This window comes from Thalassophryne amazonica, chromosome 13, assembly GCF_902500255.1.
Source record: "Thalassophryne amazonica chromosome 13, fThaAma1.1, whole genome shotgun sequence".
Taxonomy (NCBI): Eukaryota; Metazoa; Chordata; class Actinopteri; order Batrachoidiformes; family Batrachoididae; genus Thalassophryne; species Thalassophryne amazonica.
In genome coordinates, this window is record NC_047115.1 from 13,942,956 (window position 1) to 13,963,951 (window position 20,996).

The 20,996-nt window shown below is 42.8% G+C and overlaps 1 protein-coding gene across 4 annotated transcripts in view; it reads left to right on the plus strand.

Annotated features, from left to right (window-relative positions):
* wdpcp (WD repeat containing planar cell polarity effector) overlaps positions 1–20,996 on the plus strand; it is a 169,878-nt gene that overhangs the window by 121,655 nt on the left and 27,227 nt on the right. For all 4 annotated transcript variants that reach the window (XM_034184980.1, XM_034184984.1, XM_034184983.1 and 1 more), the window contains one exon: positions 8,581–8,680. In XM_034184980.1, coding sequence (XP_034040871.1) covers positions 8,581–8,680 — 100 coding nt within the window. The remainder of the gene's footprint in view (positions 1–8,580; positions 8,681–20,996) is intronic.

Consider the following 20,996-nt stretch of genomic DNA (forward strand, 5'->3'; position numbering starts at 1 on the left):
GCACTCCCTCAATCACACTGATAGCACTGCTTCCAATTCCCTCCCTACTAAGTAGTGCTGCTGGGAAGGCGAATTGAAAAGGTGGAGTCAAGCCTGTGGACCTTGAAAGAGCACAGGGAAGGCTGCAGAGAGGATAGGAGGGGGGTCGCTGTGTCAATCGGAAGCTATATGACAAATGAAGAAATGAAAGAGAAAAGTAACAAGGTCTTGCTGTGTCACTTAGGACACATCTAAAATTGAGCGAGGATGGGAAAATCTTTGCGAATAATTATTAGCATTGTAATTTAGCTGGCGTTGTGTTATGCATTGTTTTAATTGCAGCTCTCTTTCTCTCTCTCTCTCTCTCTCTCTCTCTCTCTCTCTCTCTCTCTCTCTCTCTCTCTCTCTCTCTCTCTCTCTCTCTATATATATATATATATATATAGCCAAGTGGCCTCAGCGTGCATGTTTGCATACGTATGTGTATGGCTTCGGTCTCGGACAAACTGGGGAGAGTTGACATTTGTCGTTTGGTATACTTATGTATTTTGGGTCAAGGATGAATGCTGCAAAGCGGAAAGTTGATAGGACTAATATTTTTGGAGAAAATAGCTATATTAGCTAACAGCAGTGAACAGTGGACATTGTGCTGCAATGAACCATGGGAGTTTGGGGTTAAATGTTATTGTGGTTCATGTTAGTGTAACAGTGTTGTTAGTATTACTGATTTATTGTGTTTTTGTAGTTCAGTTGGTTTAGTCAGTTTTGTTAAGTGTCATGTTGTCCTTACCATGAGTGAAAAGTGCATTGCCACCACCACTGATTTCACAAGATGGTAGAGCTTATTTCACTCTATAGAGTGTATTTTACTCTGAGACTGGGACCAAATGTTATCCCAGCAGAGTAAATTTTACTCAGCAAAATTTACTGTGTGTAGTGGTGGGCACAGCTAACCAAAAAGTTAGCTTTGATAACAGCTAATCAGCTAACTGAAAAGTTATCTTTTATAACGCTAAACCGATAAACCACCCAAAAATTTATCGGCAGCTACAGCTAACCAATAACTTTCAGTATTGTCTCCGGTACACTTGCAACTACTAACAAGCTGATTTTGAGTTTTTACACCATAATCGCTTCTGGTAGCATCAAAGGTGACCACAGACCCAAACAATGAGTCACCACTTCTGTCTTTGTGCACCCTGCCCACTGCTGGAAGCTCCTGTTTACTATATAGCTTGCAGCAGTGAAGCAACTGAGAGGAGCTAAGCTCAACTGTACACACACACTGTGCTGCAGTGAGAGAGAGATCTTAGAAAATAAAGCAGTTTTGAGTTATGGTTTTGATTTAAAATCATAAAATGATTCCAGATAGAATAACTCCATTAATGTCAGTTCTGTCATTTGTACAAAGTTAAAATATAACACATATCTTTTAATTTTAAATAATGCACTAATTCTGAAGTTTTGTAACAAACACAGATAGATGCCAAAAGGATTATTGGTAAATGAGCCTCCGCTAACACTGATTGGTTGACTCATTCATTCTATGTAAAAATAAACACGTTAATGTGAGGTGTGTGTGTTGGCGTTTACATATAAATGTGCTTTTGTAAAATATGCCTTTCTTCATTTAAAAAAAAAAAATCCATTTGCAAAAAGCCAAAAAGTCAAGTTGTTATTTGACAACCGTCTGATATAACCGGGGTCAAAATAATAGAACACTGCCATTTACTGGCATCCAGATGCTCATACTGCCATGAACGCTACTGGCCAGCAGATGGCAGTACAGACCGTGAAAACTTGCCAAAACAAATATTCCAAATAATCCATGTGTTACGTTTAATCTTCGTGGAATTTAATAAACACAAACTGAATTTCAGACATCCTATATATATTACTCTGGAACAAAGACAACAAACAGTGTTGTGGGACAATAAGCAGGACGTTACAGGAAACAGGAATCGATTGCAACTCACAGTGATTGCAATTTAATTTTTGTTGAATTTTATTCAATGACAATAAAAGGCATCTTATCTTATCTTATCTTATAGTTGAAAATAATGGAGAAGCAACCTGAGCTGCTTCTGGCACTTTTACATATAACAAACATAATAACAATGTCTATAAACCCAGAGAATATATTCACAAGACTTTTAGGCGCAATATACAAAGAGTTTAATGCTGTTGTCCATGTGGAGTCTGATCGGAGCATCTCAAATGCATTTCTCCTGTCGTGACTGTACTGAGATTACCCATAATGCACCTGGACACAGCATGTCCACACTAACACCTTCAAAATTAGTGCAATACTTTAAAACTAAAATATATAGCTGATGTTTTCACTTTATAAAACTTCAGAAGTGACATTAATTTAAATAACATGTCCGAAATTAGTTTGGTTAAAATTTTAACCATAAGTTAAAATGGTATGCCTCTGGATGACTTGGGTGATATTGCCGGTGAGTCAGTATGGTGTCAAGAGCAATTATCTTGTGACCAGCTCTTAACTGACTGCAGAGGATAGAGCAGTTTCTCCTGAAAACAGCTCTCCTCTGTTTACAGCAAATAGAGCTGTTTATCTGCTACAAAACATTTAACAGGTAAGCACTGAAATCTTTGATATCAGACTTAACAAACATTTTTAACTGTTTCAGATTTATTCACTTCACCTGCAAAAACATGTTAGCGATCTAAAAATTATCGGACCAAAACTTATCGGAATATAATTTGTCCGGTGATGGTTTTCAAAGTTAACTGAAAAGCTAATCTGCTAAAGAAAACATTACCTTTGATAATTAGTTAGCAGATTAGCGGAACTGTGCCCACCACTGTGTGTGTGTGTGTGTATATATATATATATATATATATATATATATATATATATATATACATACATACAGTAAATGGTAAATGAGGTGTTACCTTGTAAGTATGAATAAATCTTAATAAAACTTTATTAAATGTTCCTGTTGCTCAATAAAAACACAACAAAAAAATTCAGATATAGAATTGGACAAGTTAATTGTGGCCAGTTCCTTGAATCTTACATATTAAGACTAGACAGTTTTATTCATATACAGTAAAACACTTCACGACCAAAAGTTACTTTATACAGTTACTTTATTAGCAGCTGCCAAACAACTTGTCGGCAGCTGCTAATAAAGTAACTTTTCAAAGTAACTGTGGCAACGCTGTTCACGACAAGCATCCTTTACATTAAATAATAAAACATTAAAGCAAGCAAATACTTTTATTCCAGATGTGTAACGGAGATAATACCTATAAATTCTCGTTTCCCAGTGAGTGCTTTCAAGTCTTTTTCTTTTTGCCTCAATGACTAAGAAAGTGGTAGCACATTATATGAAAAGAGTAAGTGAAGGAGAAAGACAGACTGAAAAAGAAAGAAGGACACTGACATTTCACCCTTTGCTCTTTCTGTCACTCTAATTAGGTTGTGTTGTTGCTTTAACCTGCTGGTTGGCTGATTGAATCGAGGTGGAAGGGGTTAATGAGGGCAACCCCCAACTCCACCCGACTGTTGTCCAACTTCCAACTTGACCACAGAACTCAATAACGCACCATTGACTTGATAAAATGTGTACTCAGAGATGTCATGCACACCCTCACCTCAGCTTTTCTCGAAATGCTCAGCATGAGATACCGCCCCTCCCATATACACCCCCCCTTCAATCTATCACCCGACCCCCACCTCCTCCTTGCTGCCCTTTCAAGCTCTATTGTTTCACAGTTAACAATAGAAGCCCTCCAAGCCTTTTTCAAAAAAGAAACCTTTTGTTAAAATGAAACACTTTATTCTCAGGCAAAATTGGGGGGGAGGAGGAATTGATTCAGAGGGTGTGTTTTGGCGTAGGTGGAGCTTGGGGGTGTATGTGGGGGTTGTAGTGGTTCGGGGTGTTTGTGATTATTTGTTTTTTCATAATTAGCACTGTTTTGAGGTAGTAATTAGCATTTGATGAGTTGATATTGTAACCAATTAGGTCATTTGTCAGTTTATTCAAGCCAGCAAGTTTTTTTTGATGTAGCGTGTTAATTAAATCAAACTGTGATAGCTGAATATGATGCCTCCCCCCTGACATCCCTCCATCCGCCTCCAAAAAGAGGGCTTGTACTGTTTTTTGCTAGATACCCGAGCAGTAGGACAAAATGTGCCTAATGGGTTCACCTCATATCTTCTTTTGCTATCTGATGACAGGATTGCCAAAGCTGGATGAGCTATTGCACATCTTTGACAATAAGTGGTTAGCATTATTAACATTTTAGCACCTACCTGATGAGCATATTAGTCAAACGTAGGGTTCCTGGATAACAACTGTGCTTCCACATTGATGTGTGTTTGCATGAATGTGTGCATGTTCAGCAGATGTGCTCATGTCTGAAGATAATGCCTGAGTTTATTCAGGTTTTTTGAGGGCCTTGCATGGTAGCACGCTGGCATCAGTGTGTGTGAGTGAATGTAAGGCATCATTGTAAAGGGCTTGAACGCTTTCATCAGATAGAAAATCAGTCCATCCCCATCTCTCAAAACTAACCATTGCCACAGCCTTGTTAAATGTGGACATTTCCATGGCCTTCTCCACACGTTGATATCCTCAACACTGCTAGGTTATGCCAAGAGAAACACTCCACATGGCCAAAATGTAGCCTTCTTATATAACTTGATGCATAACCGGGACATTTTTCTCTTGAAAATAGTAAGAATTTAATGAAATTTTGGACATCTGTGAAGCTAAGTGATGTGTTTGTCAAGGAACTAAACCATCAAAGGACAAGTTCACTTTTTTACAACATTTGTAGTATTCAAACATTATTAGCAATCAAGCCTCTACATGTTTTAAAACTTTTTTTTACATATGTAACAAAGGGGGCAGCACGGTGGCTTAGTGGTTAGCACTGTTGCCTAACAGCGAGAAGGTCATGGGTTCAATTCCCGTGGCCTTTCTGTGTGGAGTTTGCATGTTCTCCCCCCGGTTTCCTCCCACATCCAAAGACATGTGGGTTAGGTGGATTGGACTCTTTAAACTTGTCCGTAGGTGTGTGTGTGGGTGTGTCTGTGTTTGTTTGTCTATTTGTGGCCCTGCGACAGACTGGCGTCCTGTCCTGGGTATACCCCGCCTCACGCTCTATGACTGCTGGGATAGGCTCCTGCCCCCCGTGGCCCTTAATTGGACTAAGCGGTAGAAGATGAATGAATGAATGTAACAAAGGGCACCTGCAGTACAGCTTGAAATTAACTCAGATTGTATTTTCACAAATGTTAAATTTGCAAGGTGTAGTTATTAATACAGTATTTGAAGTGCATGATTTCTTTATTATTAAATTTCAGTAAAGGCTCTTTGCTGTGCACTACATCTGTGGAAAACAAAGTGACCTGAGCTGACTTTTAAAATGCATGTAATCAATATATTTCCAGAAATACACCAAGATGAACATGTGTTGTCAGGTGTTAATGTGTCCATCTTTACAAAATAAGTTACAGGTGTTATTTTATAGGTACTTTGAGCAAATTTGGAATGCTTATCCCCATTCACCCCTCCCTAAACTAATGGAAAAAAGATTTCTTGCATACAAAGCAATGGAAAATGGAAAATTATATTTTGAGTGTTGGTGGGGGCATGCAGTGCCTCTGTAATTTCTCAATGCAACACACAGCCCACAGTGTATATAATTTTAAAGGATAAAATGAGTGTGCACATCCACACTGTGTGCTGCCCACTGCTCCAGAGTAACAGTAACACAGCACCCGGTCAGCTTGCAAACATACGGACACGAGTCTGTCTATTAATGTGCCGTAAGCACTGCTGCGTGCCAGTTAACATAATCCCGCATTTATTGGAAGGTAACCTAAATATCAGTCGATATCAGGCTCTTAGTGACTACGTCCCCCCTCCCCAACCCAAAATGGCCCAGTAAAACACCCCTTTTATCAGTGAGGTTAGCTGGTGCGCCGCAACCCCTAAAGCTCCTATATAAATAAGATTAGTGTCGCGTTTGAGTGTCAGGGAATAAGAGGTGTAATATCTGATGGTTTTATATGCAGTATTATTGTTATCCCTTCTTAGTCAGGCTGATCCCCCCTCCATCTCTCCCTCGCTAGTTCTGTTTGTCTCGTAGCTTCTGTGTCATTTCACATTTGTTCATACTTTTTTCTTCTTTCTGTGGAACTGTCTCCATCCAGATTCAGACAGTATTATGAAATGCTAAGCTGGAATAAAGCACGTGTTCGTATTGTTCTGTTTTCTCTCTCTCTCTCTCTTTCTCTCGCTCTCTCGCATGCTCTCTCACACACACACACTAAAAAATCCTTCTTGTAAATTTTGCCTTATTTCCTTTCTTTCTCTGTCTTTGCTCCCTCTCTCTTTCTCTTCCTCCTTTCCCCTTCTCTCTCTCTCCTCTTTGTCTGCTACTCTTGTTTAACTGTAATACCTCCTCTCTTACTCTCCTGTTGAATCTTCTGCTGCTCTGTTTATCAATTAGGAAGCTTCACTCATATCTAATTGAGGGTCCACGTCCTCGTTTGCAGGCGCTGATTTGGTTAACACAGTCCTGGAAGCCAATTTAGCTTCTTTTGAAGCCATTTTGTTTTCGGCCATTTTCACATTTCCTTCGAACTCCTCGCCACAGAGGGCAGGCAACACACTATAATTAACCAATCTGTTCCCATTCATACTCTTCAATTTCAGCACCTCTCTCACTCATTCGCTTTGCCCCCCCCCCCCCCCCCCCCAAAAAAAAAACCGCTCTCTCCCTGCTTCAGTCTCTCTCTGCTCCCCACCTCTTTTTAGAAGCCAGCACCCCCTTCTTTCTTTCCTCTGGGGGTACAATAGCTGGGTTACAATATGTGGGTATTAGGGCCGGGTGCAGACTCAGCTGGAGGCTGGCTTTAGCCAGCTGAGGGTTATCCACAGCAAGTCCTAAGTCACGGCACTGATGTCCTGTGATGTCGCTGAGGCGGAAGACTTTCCTGAACATGCTGTTCTCTTTGATGGGGCCTCAGGTCCCTGCACTCAGCCCGAGGAAACCCTGCGGCCCTGAGTAGCCTCTTTTGGCTGCCAGTGCTGGTGTTTGGTTCTCTCTTATTGCTGCCAATCCAGAATAGAGAATATTAACAGAATGTTGTTTTTTTCTTCCTTTAATCAAAAGTAAACTTGATCATGATGGGTGGCACGGTGGATTAGTGGTTAGCATTGTTGTCTCACAGCAAGATTCGATTCCCACCTGTGGCTTTTCTGTCTTTCTGTGTGGAGTTTACATGTTGTCTCTGTGTTTGTGTGGGGTTCCTCCGGGTGCTCCGATTTCCTCCTACATTTAAAGACATGCAGGTTAGGTGAATTGGAAACTTTATAATTGTCCAGGTCTTTCTTGCAAAAGAGGTCTCAATCTCAATGGGACTAACCTGGTTAAATAAAGGTTCAATTCAGTTAAAATGATGATGAGTCATTGTTGTGCAAATTTGTTTTTCAGTTTTCATTTTCATTTATTGATGAACATTAGATTGGGGCGTGGGTGATGTTGAGGTGGTAAACTTCTTATCGGACGCCAGAGCAGTACCAATACGCCACCATGACTCAGTCTGAATCCACTGTAGTGTTTTATTTTGAAATAAACAATCAAAAAATGCTGCTTGCGTGAGAATTTATTTTCAAGTTGAATCAATTTGGCTAAAAGCCTCATCAGACTACAGGAACGCTGCACGTCAGCATGTTGATTTTGACCAGTGTGCACAGGTGGTTGTATGTCTGGCCCCTCTGTAGTTTCACAACATCACTGGGGGCAGTGACATACAGTACCAGGAAGAGCATCGTAGAAGTAGCTGGGTTTCCTCTCTGTTGAAATCATTTTGACTTGATGTTCAAACATCAAGATCGTCAGTTTTGTTATATTGTAGGGCTTAAAGCCTGTCATCTGAGCATTCAAGCAGTAATCTATCGTCCTGCAACATGAGGAGAAGGTGGACTTCATTCTGTTGCTAACACTCTACACCAGTTGATTACCCAGAATTCTTTTCACAATGTTGGCCAAAATTGATGCTGACGAGCAGCTTTGCAGCAGTGGTACAAAGATGGCAGGAACTTCTGTCTTTAAGTCACCCAATCCAAGACATCATTTTGCAACATTATTGCTCTTTACTGTCATACAAGACTCAAACGCACACAGAGGACGCACACTGTAATACTGTCACAGGTTGATATAATAATATGCTCAGCTGGATATGTTTCTCTGAAAAGAAGGAATTCTAGCATTTCTGAAAGGTGAACAGTTGCTCACCTCCTCTCATACTTTTGAAATGTGACAGATAACATCCCCTCCTAGTTCAAAACCGGAGAGATGAGGGTGGGGAGAGCCAGCAGGCTGATTTCAAAGTTTTTTGAGGAACTGGCATTTCATCCAACCAGTTGGTTTTTCTGATGTTGGGCTTCAAACAGCTCATTTTTTTCTGGTCATTTCATCTGTTTCTTCCTTCCCCCACCAGCCATCGCACCCACCTCTACATTTACAAAAAAAAAAAAAAATTGACATTGTAGCCTAGATTCATTTTAGATTAACATTCAGGTGTCTTTCTTTTTTGCATTACCTTCAAAGGATCTCCATTATGTTGCCAGTGATAAGGGTGAGCTGGTGCTAGCAGACGCAGCAAAGAGGAAAGCTAATGAAATCGAATTGCAGGACATCCCAGACATTGGTAAGAAAATGATCATTCTGTTAAAACACGAATACACAAACTATGAAGTATTATTTCATCTTATATTTGACATGTAAGAAGACATATGCATTTCTAGGCATCTTTCAGTCTCGAGAGACTATGGAGTTGTGCTCTGGGTGTTGACTCTGGTGCAACGTCAGGTGTGGCTCGACAGGCCAATGCGGGAATGACAGTCCCTCCGGCAGAGAGCACAGATGAAGTCTGTCGCTGGTCTGTCTGCTTGGGCTGCAGCCTTTCTTCTTGCTCTCTTTTCCTCATGCTGCTGAGCCAGTGTCTCTTCGAACCTAGGCACCTGGAGATAGACCTTTGTGTCTGTCTCCAGGCTGACCATTCTAGAGCTGTTTCTTTCCAGTTGTTCTGGTCAATGCTCAAAGCTTTTAGGTCTCTTTTGCACACGTCTTTGTAGCGTAGCTGAGGTCTGCCTGTGGGATGTTTTCCCTGTACAGGTTTTCCGTACAGGAGGTCTTTAGGCATCCATCCATCATCCATGCGCACAATGTGGCCAAGCCAGCATAGCCATCTTTGTTTCAGCAACACGTACATGCTGGTGCTTTCCGCTCTTTCCAGAACAGTGTTGTTTGGAACGTTGTTCTGCCAGGTGATGTTCAGGATGCGTCTGAGGCACCGCATGTGGAAGGTGCTGAGCATCCTTTCCCGTCGGGCATGCAAGGTCCAGGTCTCGCTGCCATACAGGAGGGTGCTCACAACGCAGGCTCTGTAAATATGGATCTTCAGTACTACTCGTCCGAAGACTTTCCCGACCACGCAAACGAAGGATATGCTGCAATAATTATTGCAATCACTTCTTTCACCTTTGTTTTTATACAGTGTGACGATGTTAGCATCCCTAAAATCCTGTGGTACTTCGCCTTCGCTCCAGCAGAGGCAGAGGATTTCATGCAGCTCAGTAATGAGCGTCTCTTTGCAGCATTTCAGTACCTCAGCAGGAATACTGTCTTTCCCAGGTGCCTTTCCAGAGGCAAGAGAGTCCAGGGCTTCGCGAAGTTCATCTGCGGTTGGTTCCTTGTGAAGCTCTTCCAGTCCTGGTAGGCATTCTATGGCATTCAGGGCATCTTCTGTGACTACATTTTCCCTGGCGTATAGCTCAGTGTAATGTTCTACCCAGCGCTCCATCTGTCATTCCCTGTCTTGAATCATCTCCCCTGTAGCCAACTTCAGAGGGGCAGTTTTCATTTGCGTTGGGCCCAGTGCTTGCTTGATGCCATCATACATCGCCTTGATGTTGCCCGTGTCAGCCGCGGTCTGTATCTGCGAACAGAGCTGGAGCCAGTAGCCGTTGGCGCATTGCTTGGCATACTGCTGAACTTTGCTACGAGCAGCGCGGAGAACTTCCAGGTTCCGCTCACTGGGATTGGTTTTGTAAGCTGCCATGGCATTTCTCTTGTCCTCGATGACTGGCATCATTTCTTTTGAGTAGGCCTCGAACCATTCAGCTGACTTGGTGGTCTGAGATGACAACTGCATTGTGTGAAACCTAACAATGGCATCTGCGCTGGACTTTGTGCTGTGTTGTACTAGATAGGGCCTGAAAAGCACAAAATTATATTGATGCCATTTTGAGAAGAAAAGAGGGAAGATTAGGATCCTTTGTAATTTTTTATTTTATTCACTTTTTATGTTTTCACGTGCATTTATTTGGTTGTGAGCAGAATTCCCAAAAACATTTCAATGTTATTTTCTCCACTGAACTAAGTGGAGTGGTCAAAAGGAAGATGTAAAATGTTGTTGGTGGTTGTGATTTGGCTTTTTGATAAAAAAAAAAAAAAAAAATGATGTTTGTGACATGTTCAAGTTTATTCAGAACTTTGCAATAAAATAAAACAAAACTGATTTCTCAGCCAGTCAACCCATGCAACTGAAAGGGTGTAGGTAGACGCAAAGCTTATATCCACCTACCCCTTTTACCTCAGCAACTTTTACTTATCACAACAAAACCAAAACAAAACAAAGTGAGCAGAACAGCAAAACACAGACATCTTAAAATAATCAAGAAACTCAAATGCCTCATCATATCCACACCAGTAACAGCACACATCGCATAATCCAGAAAAATAATACAAAATTAATAACTTAATTGTCCATACTTTAACCAACAGCTATATATTTCTTCAACCATGAATTTAATTTTTAGAGAATTTAGACAATTTTCACATATTCAGAAAACATCAGTTCATTATATTGGCATTTAAACTGATTGACATTTGGATATCGCTTGTAAAAAGAAAGCCACCAGTTTTCAAAAATATATTGTTGAAACCAGTCAGCCACTCCACACATAATCCGTATACTCACATTCAGAGTGAGAGAGGGTCAGTAAGTGAGAATTTGTGCAGATTAGGATCTGCATCTGGTGCAGTGACAGAGGGTGCTGCCAATTAAGTTGCTTGATTGTAAGAACTTTTTTTTTACTTAAAGCTAAATTACAGTACATGCCTTTTTTCTTTCATGGAGGCATGTGCTCTGTCCAAAATAGATATGCACTGATGAAACACTAACTCTACAAATCCTGATAATTACAGTTTTTATTGATTGCTTTGACCTGTTTGAAGAAACTGGGAACCTCTCAGCCTTCATCATCACCATCTCAGCAGAGCAAAAGACATCTCTTGCAAATGTGTTAACCCATTCTCATTGAATTGACACATTTCCCCCACCCTATTTCAAAACCGTTAACACAGATGTCATTCAAGCAGTCAAAACTCAATTGTTTTAGCTACGGTAACCTAACAGAAACCATATGTTCCCAGCTATTAGAAACGATCTGATCAGTATGCAGTCACTGAAGCACCTGTTTGACACTTCTTCACACAAATCTTCAACTTGCAATCAGTCTGTAGTAGGCCTTAAAAGGTGCCATGCCTGTATTGTTCTTTGCAAGCATGGATCAAGGAGGTCTAAGGCAGATGTGAGTGAGAGTAAGAGGTAGAGGAGTCTGTGTGCGAGGTGGAGGTGTAGTTGGAAGGGCTCAAGTTACTGATGAAATTCGGGCAACTATAATTGATCATGTTATAAATCATGGCCTTTCACATAGAAAGACTGGACAAAGAGTCCAACCTGTTGTAAACAGAAACACTGTTGCCTCAATTGTCAGAGTTTTTCAACAGGAGAACAGGTAATGTTGTTATAGGCCTACAATATATACAGACATATCTAAGTAAGTCCCTTCGGCTGCTCCCTTGTTTGCACATATCTGCAGTACGTTAATATACAGTACTTCATGTAATTTTTTCCACATTCCCATTTCATATATTTTTATAGATTTGAAGGGCTACCAGTCACTGGTGGTAGAAGAAGAATTTTTAATGCTGAGCAGGAGGCAGCCATTGTCAACATGGTTGTGGCAAATAATGCCATTAGGCTGCGAGAAATCAGGGCTGCAGTAATTGCAGATCAGGGAGGATTTAAGAAATAGAAATACTGTGAGCGAGAACAACATAGACTGCATCCTCAGGAGGAACCATATGGCAATGAAACAGCTCTACAGAGTTCCTTTTCAAAGGAACTCTGATGCTGTGAAGGAGGCCAGATGCCAATATGTGGAGGTAAGGAAACATTACTGTTACTGTATGCCTTGTCATGTCATGCAGTTACTGTAGAGTCAACTAGAGTCACTTTTACGTAATTGTAATTTTGACCTTTTTTCTTTAGAGAATAATGGCGCTTGAAGCTGAGGGGGTACATCACGTCTTCATTTATGTAGATGAGGCCGGCTTCAATCTGTGTAAAGTCAGGAGACGAGGAAGGAACCTCATTGGGCATAGGGCCACTATTGCAGGTCCAGGGCAGAGGGGCGCCAAAATAACTATGTGTGCTACCATCTCCAACGATGGCGTCCTGTGCCATATCCCCACCACTGGCCCCTACAACACCGAGCACCTCATAGCATTCCTGAATGCTCTTCATGACATGCTGATCCTGCCTCAGGAGAGAGAGCTGTTGAGGCCTGGCTTGCCACTGTTCGTCATCATATGGGACAATGTGGCAGTCCTCCACTCTCGTATTATAAATGAGTGGTTTGCAGTCCACCCTCAGATGATGACGCAATTCCTTCCACCATATTCCCCTTTTTTGAATCTGATAGAGGAATTCTTTAGTGCTTGGAGATGGAAGATTTATGATCATTACCCCTATGGTCGGATGCCCTTGCTCAATGCAATGACTGCTGCAGCCCAAGATATTGATGCAGAGGTGTGGCAAGGCTGGATCAGGCAGGCCAGAAGGTTTTTCCCTCGCTGCATTGCCAGAGAGAACCTTGAATGTGATGTGGATGAGGCCATGTGGCCCATTCGTCAAGACAGAAGAGACTGTCAGTTGTACTGTACTCTTACTGTAATCTATAGTATAGGCCTACTAAAGATTTTTGTTCTTTACTGTAAAAGATTTTCGTAATTTCTTATAGGAAATTTCTTATAGGCCTACAGTAATGGATTTTACGTGTTTTGATTTATATACTTTCTGTAGGAATATTTCAGTTGTCAGACACAAAAAAGCCTGAAAAAAGAATGTAAAGGAATCAATAAAATCTGCATTCAAAGCATATCTGATTCTGGATCCATTTTTTGCAAGAAGGCAGCAAACAGCACTAGCATGTAACAGTTATGGGCTACAGTGTCAACCAGTGGTGCACTGATTCACTCTGAGTGCTGTATTTTGTATTTTGTTGTCCATTGTGTTATGATTGATTGTTAAGTGCTCATACACTTGTGGGCAAGTTGTGCTGTTTGATGGCAAAATTGGCTTTTGTTCCTTATTTTAAATGTTTTGGCACAGGTAGAGCCTTTTGCAAACAAAATGTGTCATTTGGACCATTGGGGGCACTGTTTAGGCCTCTGTGTTAACTGTTTTGAAAATGTGGATTTTGAGTTGACTGTTGCGTCAAAGCAATCAATAAAAACTGTAATTAATCTGAGCAAAGAGAAATTTTGATTTATTTATTTATTGAATGGGCCAGCAAAGGTCCTGTTTTTGTCCTTTTTTCAGGCCGTGCTACTGCTATGTGACAAACACTCTCCAAATCACATACCAGAGGGGATCAAGCCGAGTTCCTGATTTCTTACGCACACACACAAACACGTGTCCTCACAGAGGTTCTAAGTGCCAGAGACTGAGCAGGAACAGCCAAATTTGTGAAGGAACCAGATGAACGTGTCTGATGAAGCCTTTGTTCGTTCAAAATACAATACAAGGTTACACCTGTGTGTGTGTGTGTGTGTGTGTGTGTGTGTGTGTGTGTGTGTGTGTGTGTGTGTGTGTGTGTGTGTGTGTGTGTGTGTGTGTGTGTGTGTGTGCGCGCGTGCGTGCGTGCATGCACGCGTTTGTGCTTACTGACAACCAAATGAACTGAGAGAGGTATTTAACTCAGTGTATAAGGTCAGAGCCCTGAAGCACAGTGTCTGTGAATGTTTTAGATGAATGAAAATGAGCATTTGTGTAACTGTGAGGCTTGTATGCATCCTGGTATTTTTTTTTTTTTAACCACACACACGTTCCTCCTTATAAGCCTCTTAATTATGTCCTTGATGATTTACCTCAATCACCTGCAGCAAACCCTATCCTTGGACAATAGCAGGGTAGAGAAAGATGGAGGAAGGGACAGAAGGGTGCAAAAATGGAAACATGCCTCGAAGTAAAAGCAGGAATGATTTACTAAAGAATATGTGTGTGTGTGTGTGTGTGTGTGTGTGTGTGTGTGTGTGTGTGTGTGTGTGTGTGTGTGTGTGTGTGTGTGTGTGTGTGTGTGTGTGTGTGTGTGTGTGTGTGTGTGTGTGTGTATATTCAGTACAGGCCAAAAGTTTGGACACACCTTCTCATTCAATGCGTTTTCTTTCTTTTCATGACTGTTTAGTACATTGTAGATTCTCCCTGAAGGCATCAAAACTATGAATGAACACATGTGGAGTTATATACTTAACAAAAAAAGGTAAAATAACTGAAAACATGTTTTATATTCTAGATTCTTCAAAACACCCTTTGCTCTGATTACTGCTTTACACACTTTTGGCATTCTCTCGATGAGCTTCAAGAGGTAGTCACCTGAAATGGTTTTCCAACAGTCTTGAAGGAGTTCCCAGAGGTGTTTAGCACTTGTTGGCCCCTTTGCCTTCACTCTGCGGTCCAGCTCAACCCAAACCATCTCGATTGGGTTCAGGTCCGGTGACTGTGGAGGCCAGGTCATCTGCCGCAGAACTCCATCACTCTCCTTCATAGTTTTGATGCCTTCACTGAGAATCTACAATGTACTAAATAGTCATGAAAATAAAGAAAACGCATTGAATGAGAAGGTGTGTCCAAACTTTTGGCCTACTCAACAAAAATATAAATGCAACACTTTTGGTTTTGCTCCCATTTTGTATGAGATGAACTCAAAGATCTAAAACTTTTTCCACATACACAATATCACCATTTCCCTCAAATATTGTTCACAAACCAGTCTAAATCTGTGATAGTGAGCACTTCTCCTTTGCTGAGATAATCCATCCCACCTCACAGGTGTGCCATATCAAGATGCTGATTAGACACCATGATTAGTGCACAGGTGTGCCTTAGACTGTCCACAATAAAAGGCCACTCTGAAAGGTGCAGTTTTGTTTTATTGGGGGGGATACCAGTCAGTATCTGGTGTGACCACCATTTGCCTCATGCAGTGCAACACATCTCCTTCGCATAGAGTTGATCAGGTTGTCAATTGTGGCCTGTGGAATGTTGGTCCACTCCTCTTCAATGGCTGTGCGAAGTTGCTGGATATTGGCAGGAACTGGTACACGCTGTCGTATACGCCAGTCCAGAGCATCCCAAACATGCTCTGTGTGTGTGTGTAGTGGTCCTCTACAGTATGCCAAAAATAAAAATGTGACTTTCTTAAGGTGCTTCCTGACAAAATTGTTCATCGTGATGCGGAAATGTTTTGTACAATATTTTATTTTGATAGGACTATTCTAACCACTGCTGCACACGGGGTGGAACTTGCAGTGGTTGAGCATATTAGCGCAAACCAGCAATAGTAATGTACCTGTTCACAAATGAAATACAGTTTGAAACAGCAATCCTTTCTCCTTTAATTGACCATACAGGAGAGATAAAAAAGTATTACATGTCACTGTCCACCTGTTTGATGAAAACAAACAGTAATGGGGAGTGACATTTGGTTCCGATTTTCTTCACCTCTGGGAACTGACGTCGATGCCACTCAGCAACTAGCAGCAAGTATTGCTGCTGATGTTCATCATTCATTAGGATCTGATTGTAATCCTGAATAACTGCAACTTCTCACTCAGCAAAATCAGCAGCAATGTTATCCAGGACCTGCTGTGACGACTGGAATGATGGGTCATCCTCCCACTCTGAGAGGTCCTTGATGAGGAAGCCTGTGTTGATCTTGAATGCCTCAAAAGTGTGACCTGAGACAGATGTAAGAAAATCTGCCACTAATGAGCTAATCTGTCTAGTCCATAACTCAAAATGTCACTTGCACATCACAAAAAACAGGGGCTGGGAGGCAGTGGTTAATATTTTTCATAATTCATTTTTCCCGTCAAAAATTACTCACAACACCCCATAATGACAACATGAAAATGTTTTTGGAATTTTTGCAAATTTATTACAAATAAAAAACTACGAACTTACATGTACGTAAGTATTCACACTCTTTGCTCAGTACTTTGTTGATTCACCTTTGGCAGCAATTACAGCCTTAAGTTTTCTTGCATATGATGCCACAAGCTTGTTGCACCTATCTTTGGGCCATTTTTCCCATTCCTCTCTGCAGCACCTCTCAAGCTCCATCAGGTTGGAGGAGGACTGCACAGCCATTTTCAGGTCCCTCCAGAGATGTTCAATCAGATTCAGGTCTGAGCTCTGGCTGGACCCCTCAAGGACATTCACAGAGTTGTCTTGAAGCCACTCCTGTGATATCTTGGCTATGTGCTTAGTATCATTGTCCTGTTGAAAGATGACCTGTCACCCTAGTCTGAGGTCAAGAGTGCTCTGGACCAGGTTTTCATCCAGGATGTCTCTGTACTTTGCTGCATTCATGTTTCCCTCAACCCTGATTAGTCTTCCAGTTCCTACTGTTGAAAAACATTCCCACAGCATGATGCTGCCACCACCATGCTTCACTGTACGGCTGGTGCCTGGTTTCTTCCAAACATGACATCTGGCATTCACGCTGAAGAGTTCAATCTTTGTCTCAACAGACCAGAGAATTTTGTTTCTCATGGTCTGAGAGTCCTTTAGGTGCCTTTTGGTAAACTCCAGGTGGGCTGCCATGTCCGTTTTACCAAGGAGTAGCTTCCGTCTGGCCACTCTACCATACATGCCTGATTGGTGGATTACTGCATGGTTGTCCTTCTGGAAGGTTCTCCTTTCTCCACAGAGGAATGCTGGAGCTCTGACAGAGTGACCATCAGGTTCTTGGTCACCTCCCTGACTAAGGTCCTTCTCCCCTGATCACTCAGTTTAGATGGGTGGTCAGCTCTAGGAAGAGTCCTGGTGGACCTGAACCTCTTCCATTTATGGATGATGGAGGCCACTGTGCTCATTGAGACCTTCAAAGCAGCAGAAATGTTTCTGTACCCTTCCTCAGATTTGTGCCTTGAGACAGTCCTGTCCTGGAGGTCTACAGACAGTTCCTTTGACTTCATGCTTAGTTTGTGCTCTGACATGCACTGCCAACTGTGGGACCTTATAGGTAGTCAGTTGTGTGTCTTTCCAAATCATGTACAGTCAACTGAATTTACCCCAGGGGGACTCCAATTAAGCTGTAGAATCGATCATGTGATTTTTTTTTTAAATAAATTTGCAAAAATCTAAAAACAATACAAAAAAAACACATTGTCATGATGAGGTGTTGTGTGCAAAATTTTGATGAAAAAAATAATTTCATTCATTTTGGAATAAGGCTGTAATATAACAAAATGTGGAAAAACTGAAGTGCTGTGAATTCTTTCTTGATACACTGTATACATGTATGTTAGTAGGAGGGAGAGAGCAGGTAGCTGAGTAGATAAGGAGTTGGTCTGCCAATATGTAGACCTTGGTTTCAGTCCCACTCATGCTACCTGTCTGTGTCCTTCGGCAAAAACTTTAATATTCATTGTCTCAGTCCACCCAGCTATAAAACTACTGGCCTTGACTGGGGAAGTAACCTGCTTTGGACTGGACTCCTGTCCAGGGGGAGTCCCAGACTCTCATTTGTTTAATGCTATGGCATCGAGAGATAAGCACCAGCACCAACAGGCCTCAGAGCCTATCTAAAAAATGAATTACAAAAAAATGTACAGACAACCTGTGTGTGTTGTGTTTGTTCTGTGGTAGGAATGCAAATACAGTCCAAAGAAGGATATTAAAGCTGTGTCACAATCCTTTGTATTAAACTGATTCCCCTCTGAATGATGTGACACACATTTGTGTGTTAACATTTTGAACAGTAGATAAAATAGCAGCAAAACAGCAAGTCATACGCAGCATTAGTGCAGTGGCTCGCTTCCAGCTGCACCAATAAACAGGTGTCTCACTTTTCACACACATGCACAATGATCACATGTTACCTGATACGCTGCCTTCCAGCAGTACCAATGTAAGCAAACACATCAACCTCTGACTATACATATTAATAATAATAAAAAAAAAAACAGGAAAACACTTTAGGGAATGTGATGTGTGAAAGTAAACATATCTTCCCAAAGATTATTTGTTCCTCTGAGGTTATCTTTTCACTCCTCCTTCATTCTTAGCAGGATTAGTTCAAAGCAAAACAAAAAACCTCAGTGAACTGATTGGCCTTGAAATAAAAACATTTGAAGTTTGAGATGGTGTAGATGAAGGCGAAGAGCTAGGAAGTAAAAAACAAATTAAAAATTAAGATTTCAAGAGGGAATTTTGGGAATGATTAGCTCAGTTGGTTGTTCACTAACTGATGGGTCCTAGAGTTGGATCCCAAATTCGAGCTGGGTGTTGTAGTGTCAATGAGAAAGATACTGTTAAATAGGGATCCCTGTTGGGAAAGTGAATGCACGGACCTACGTTAGGGGGTGTAAATGAACGGCCAATAGGAGTTCAAATAAATAACAATTTATTATGCAAAAGTGCAAACAAAGTCGGAGGGTAGGAGACGCCTATCCAGAGAGGAGCCGGAACCTTGATTATCTTGAATGGTCCTATGTAACGGTCGGTCAGTTTCGGGGAGTCCGTTTGCAGAGGGATGTTTTTAGTCGACAGCCAAACCTCCTGCCCAGGTTGATAAACTGGGGTCGGGGCTCGTCGGCGGTCTGCATGGTCCTTAGCACGCATCCGGGCCTTCAGGAGAGCAGAGTGGGCTTTCTTCCACACCCGACCGCATCTCCTGGGGTGGGCCTGCACCGAGGGCACCTCAACCTCTCCCTCGACAGCCGGAAACAAGGGGGGTTGGTATCCCGAACAGACCTCGAACGGGGAGAGGCCGGTAGATGACGAGACTTGGCTGTTGTGAACATACTTGATCCAGGCCAGGTGGTGACTCCAGGCCGTTGGGTGCGCAGAGGTGACACACCTTAATGCTTGTTCCAGGTCCTGGTTTGCCCACTCTGCTTGACCGTTTGTTTGAGGGTGATACCCGGACGACAGACTCACCATGGCCCCCAGCTCCCTACAGAAACTCCTCCAGACCTGCGAGGAGAACTGAGGTCCACGGTCAGATACTATGTCCGTCGGGATACCATGCAGACGCACGACGTGGTAGACCAGGAGGTCTGCAGTCTCCTGGGCTGTCCGGAGCTTCGGGAGGGCCACAAAGTGGGCCACCTTGGAGAACCGGTCCACTATCGTCATGATGACCATTTTACCCTGGGAGACCCGTGACGAAATCCACTCTGTTGTGGGACCAGGGGCGGCGAGACACAGGCAATGGCTGGAGGAGCCCCTTCTCCAGCTGGTGTGAAGCCTTGCCCCTGTGGCAGGTGGTACATGCCCGGATGTAGTCCCTGGTGTCGGCTTCGACTGACGGCCACCAGAACCGCTGCCGGACCACTGCCACGGTTCTTCGCACCCCTGGATGGCAGGAGAGCTTGGAACCATGACAAAAGTCCAACACGGCAGTCCGAGCATCTGGTGGCATGTACAGCCTGTTGGGAGGTCCACCTCCGGGATCCGGGTGTCGCGTCATGGCCTCCCTGACCACTCAATCCACGTCCCATGTGAGGGCAGCGACGATAGTGGATTCCGGTAAGATGGTGTCCGGTGGGTCCAACAGCCTTGCTCCAACTTCCTCTTCGTGCACCCGGGACAGGGCATTAGACCGGATGTTCTTGGTCCCGGGGCGGTAGGTGATCTTGAAGTTGAAGCGTCCGAAAAAAGTGACCATCGGGCTTTCCTGGGGTTCAGACGCTTAGCGGTCTGGATGTATTCCAGGTTCCGATGAAGAGTGAGAACCACAAATGGGACCACAGCTCCCTCCAACAGATGTCTCCACTCCTCGAGGGCCTCTTTCACTGCCAGGAGTTGCTGATTGCCAATGTCATAGTTCCGTTCAGCTGGGGTTAACCTGCGGGAGAAGTAAACACAGGGGTGGAGAACACTATCGGACTCCCTGCTCTGGGACAGCACGGCTCCTATCCCTGAGTCAGAGGCATCCACTTCAGCTATAAACTGGTGGTTAGGATCGGGCTGCACCATAACTGGTGCAGTCGAAAACTGGTGTTTCAACTCCCTAAACGCGGCTTTGCACCGATCCGACCAGGTGAAGGGGACTTTTGTGGAGGTCAGGGCTGTAAGGGGGCTGACTATCTGACTATAGCTCTTAATGAACCTCCTGTAAAAATTGGCGAACCATAGGAACTGTTGCAGCTTCCTACAATTTACCGGTTGGGGCCAATCTCTCACCGCAGCTGCCTTAGCTGGATCGGGTGCGACGGAGTTGGAGGAGATGATAAACCCCAGGAAGGACAAAGAAGTGCAATGGAACTCACACTTCTCGGCCTTCACAAACAGCCGGTTCTCCAATAACCGCCGAAGGACCTGACGGACATGCTTAACATGAGTTTCAGAGTCCTGGGAGAAGATGAGGATATCGTCTAGATATACGAAGATGAATCGGTGCAGGAAATCCCGCAGAACGTCGTTAACCAAAGCCTGAAACGTCGCGGGAGCGTTGGTGAGGCCGAATGGCATGACCAGGTACTCAAAATGACCTAAGGGAGTGTTAAATGCCGTCTTCCACTCATCTCCCTTCCGTATCCGAACCAGATGGTAAGCATTCCTAAGATCCAGTTTTGTGAAAATTTTGGCTCCATGCAGGGGCATG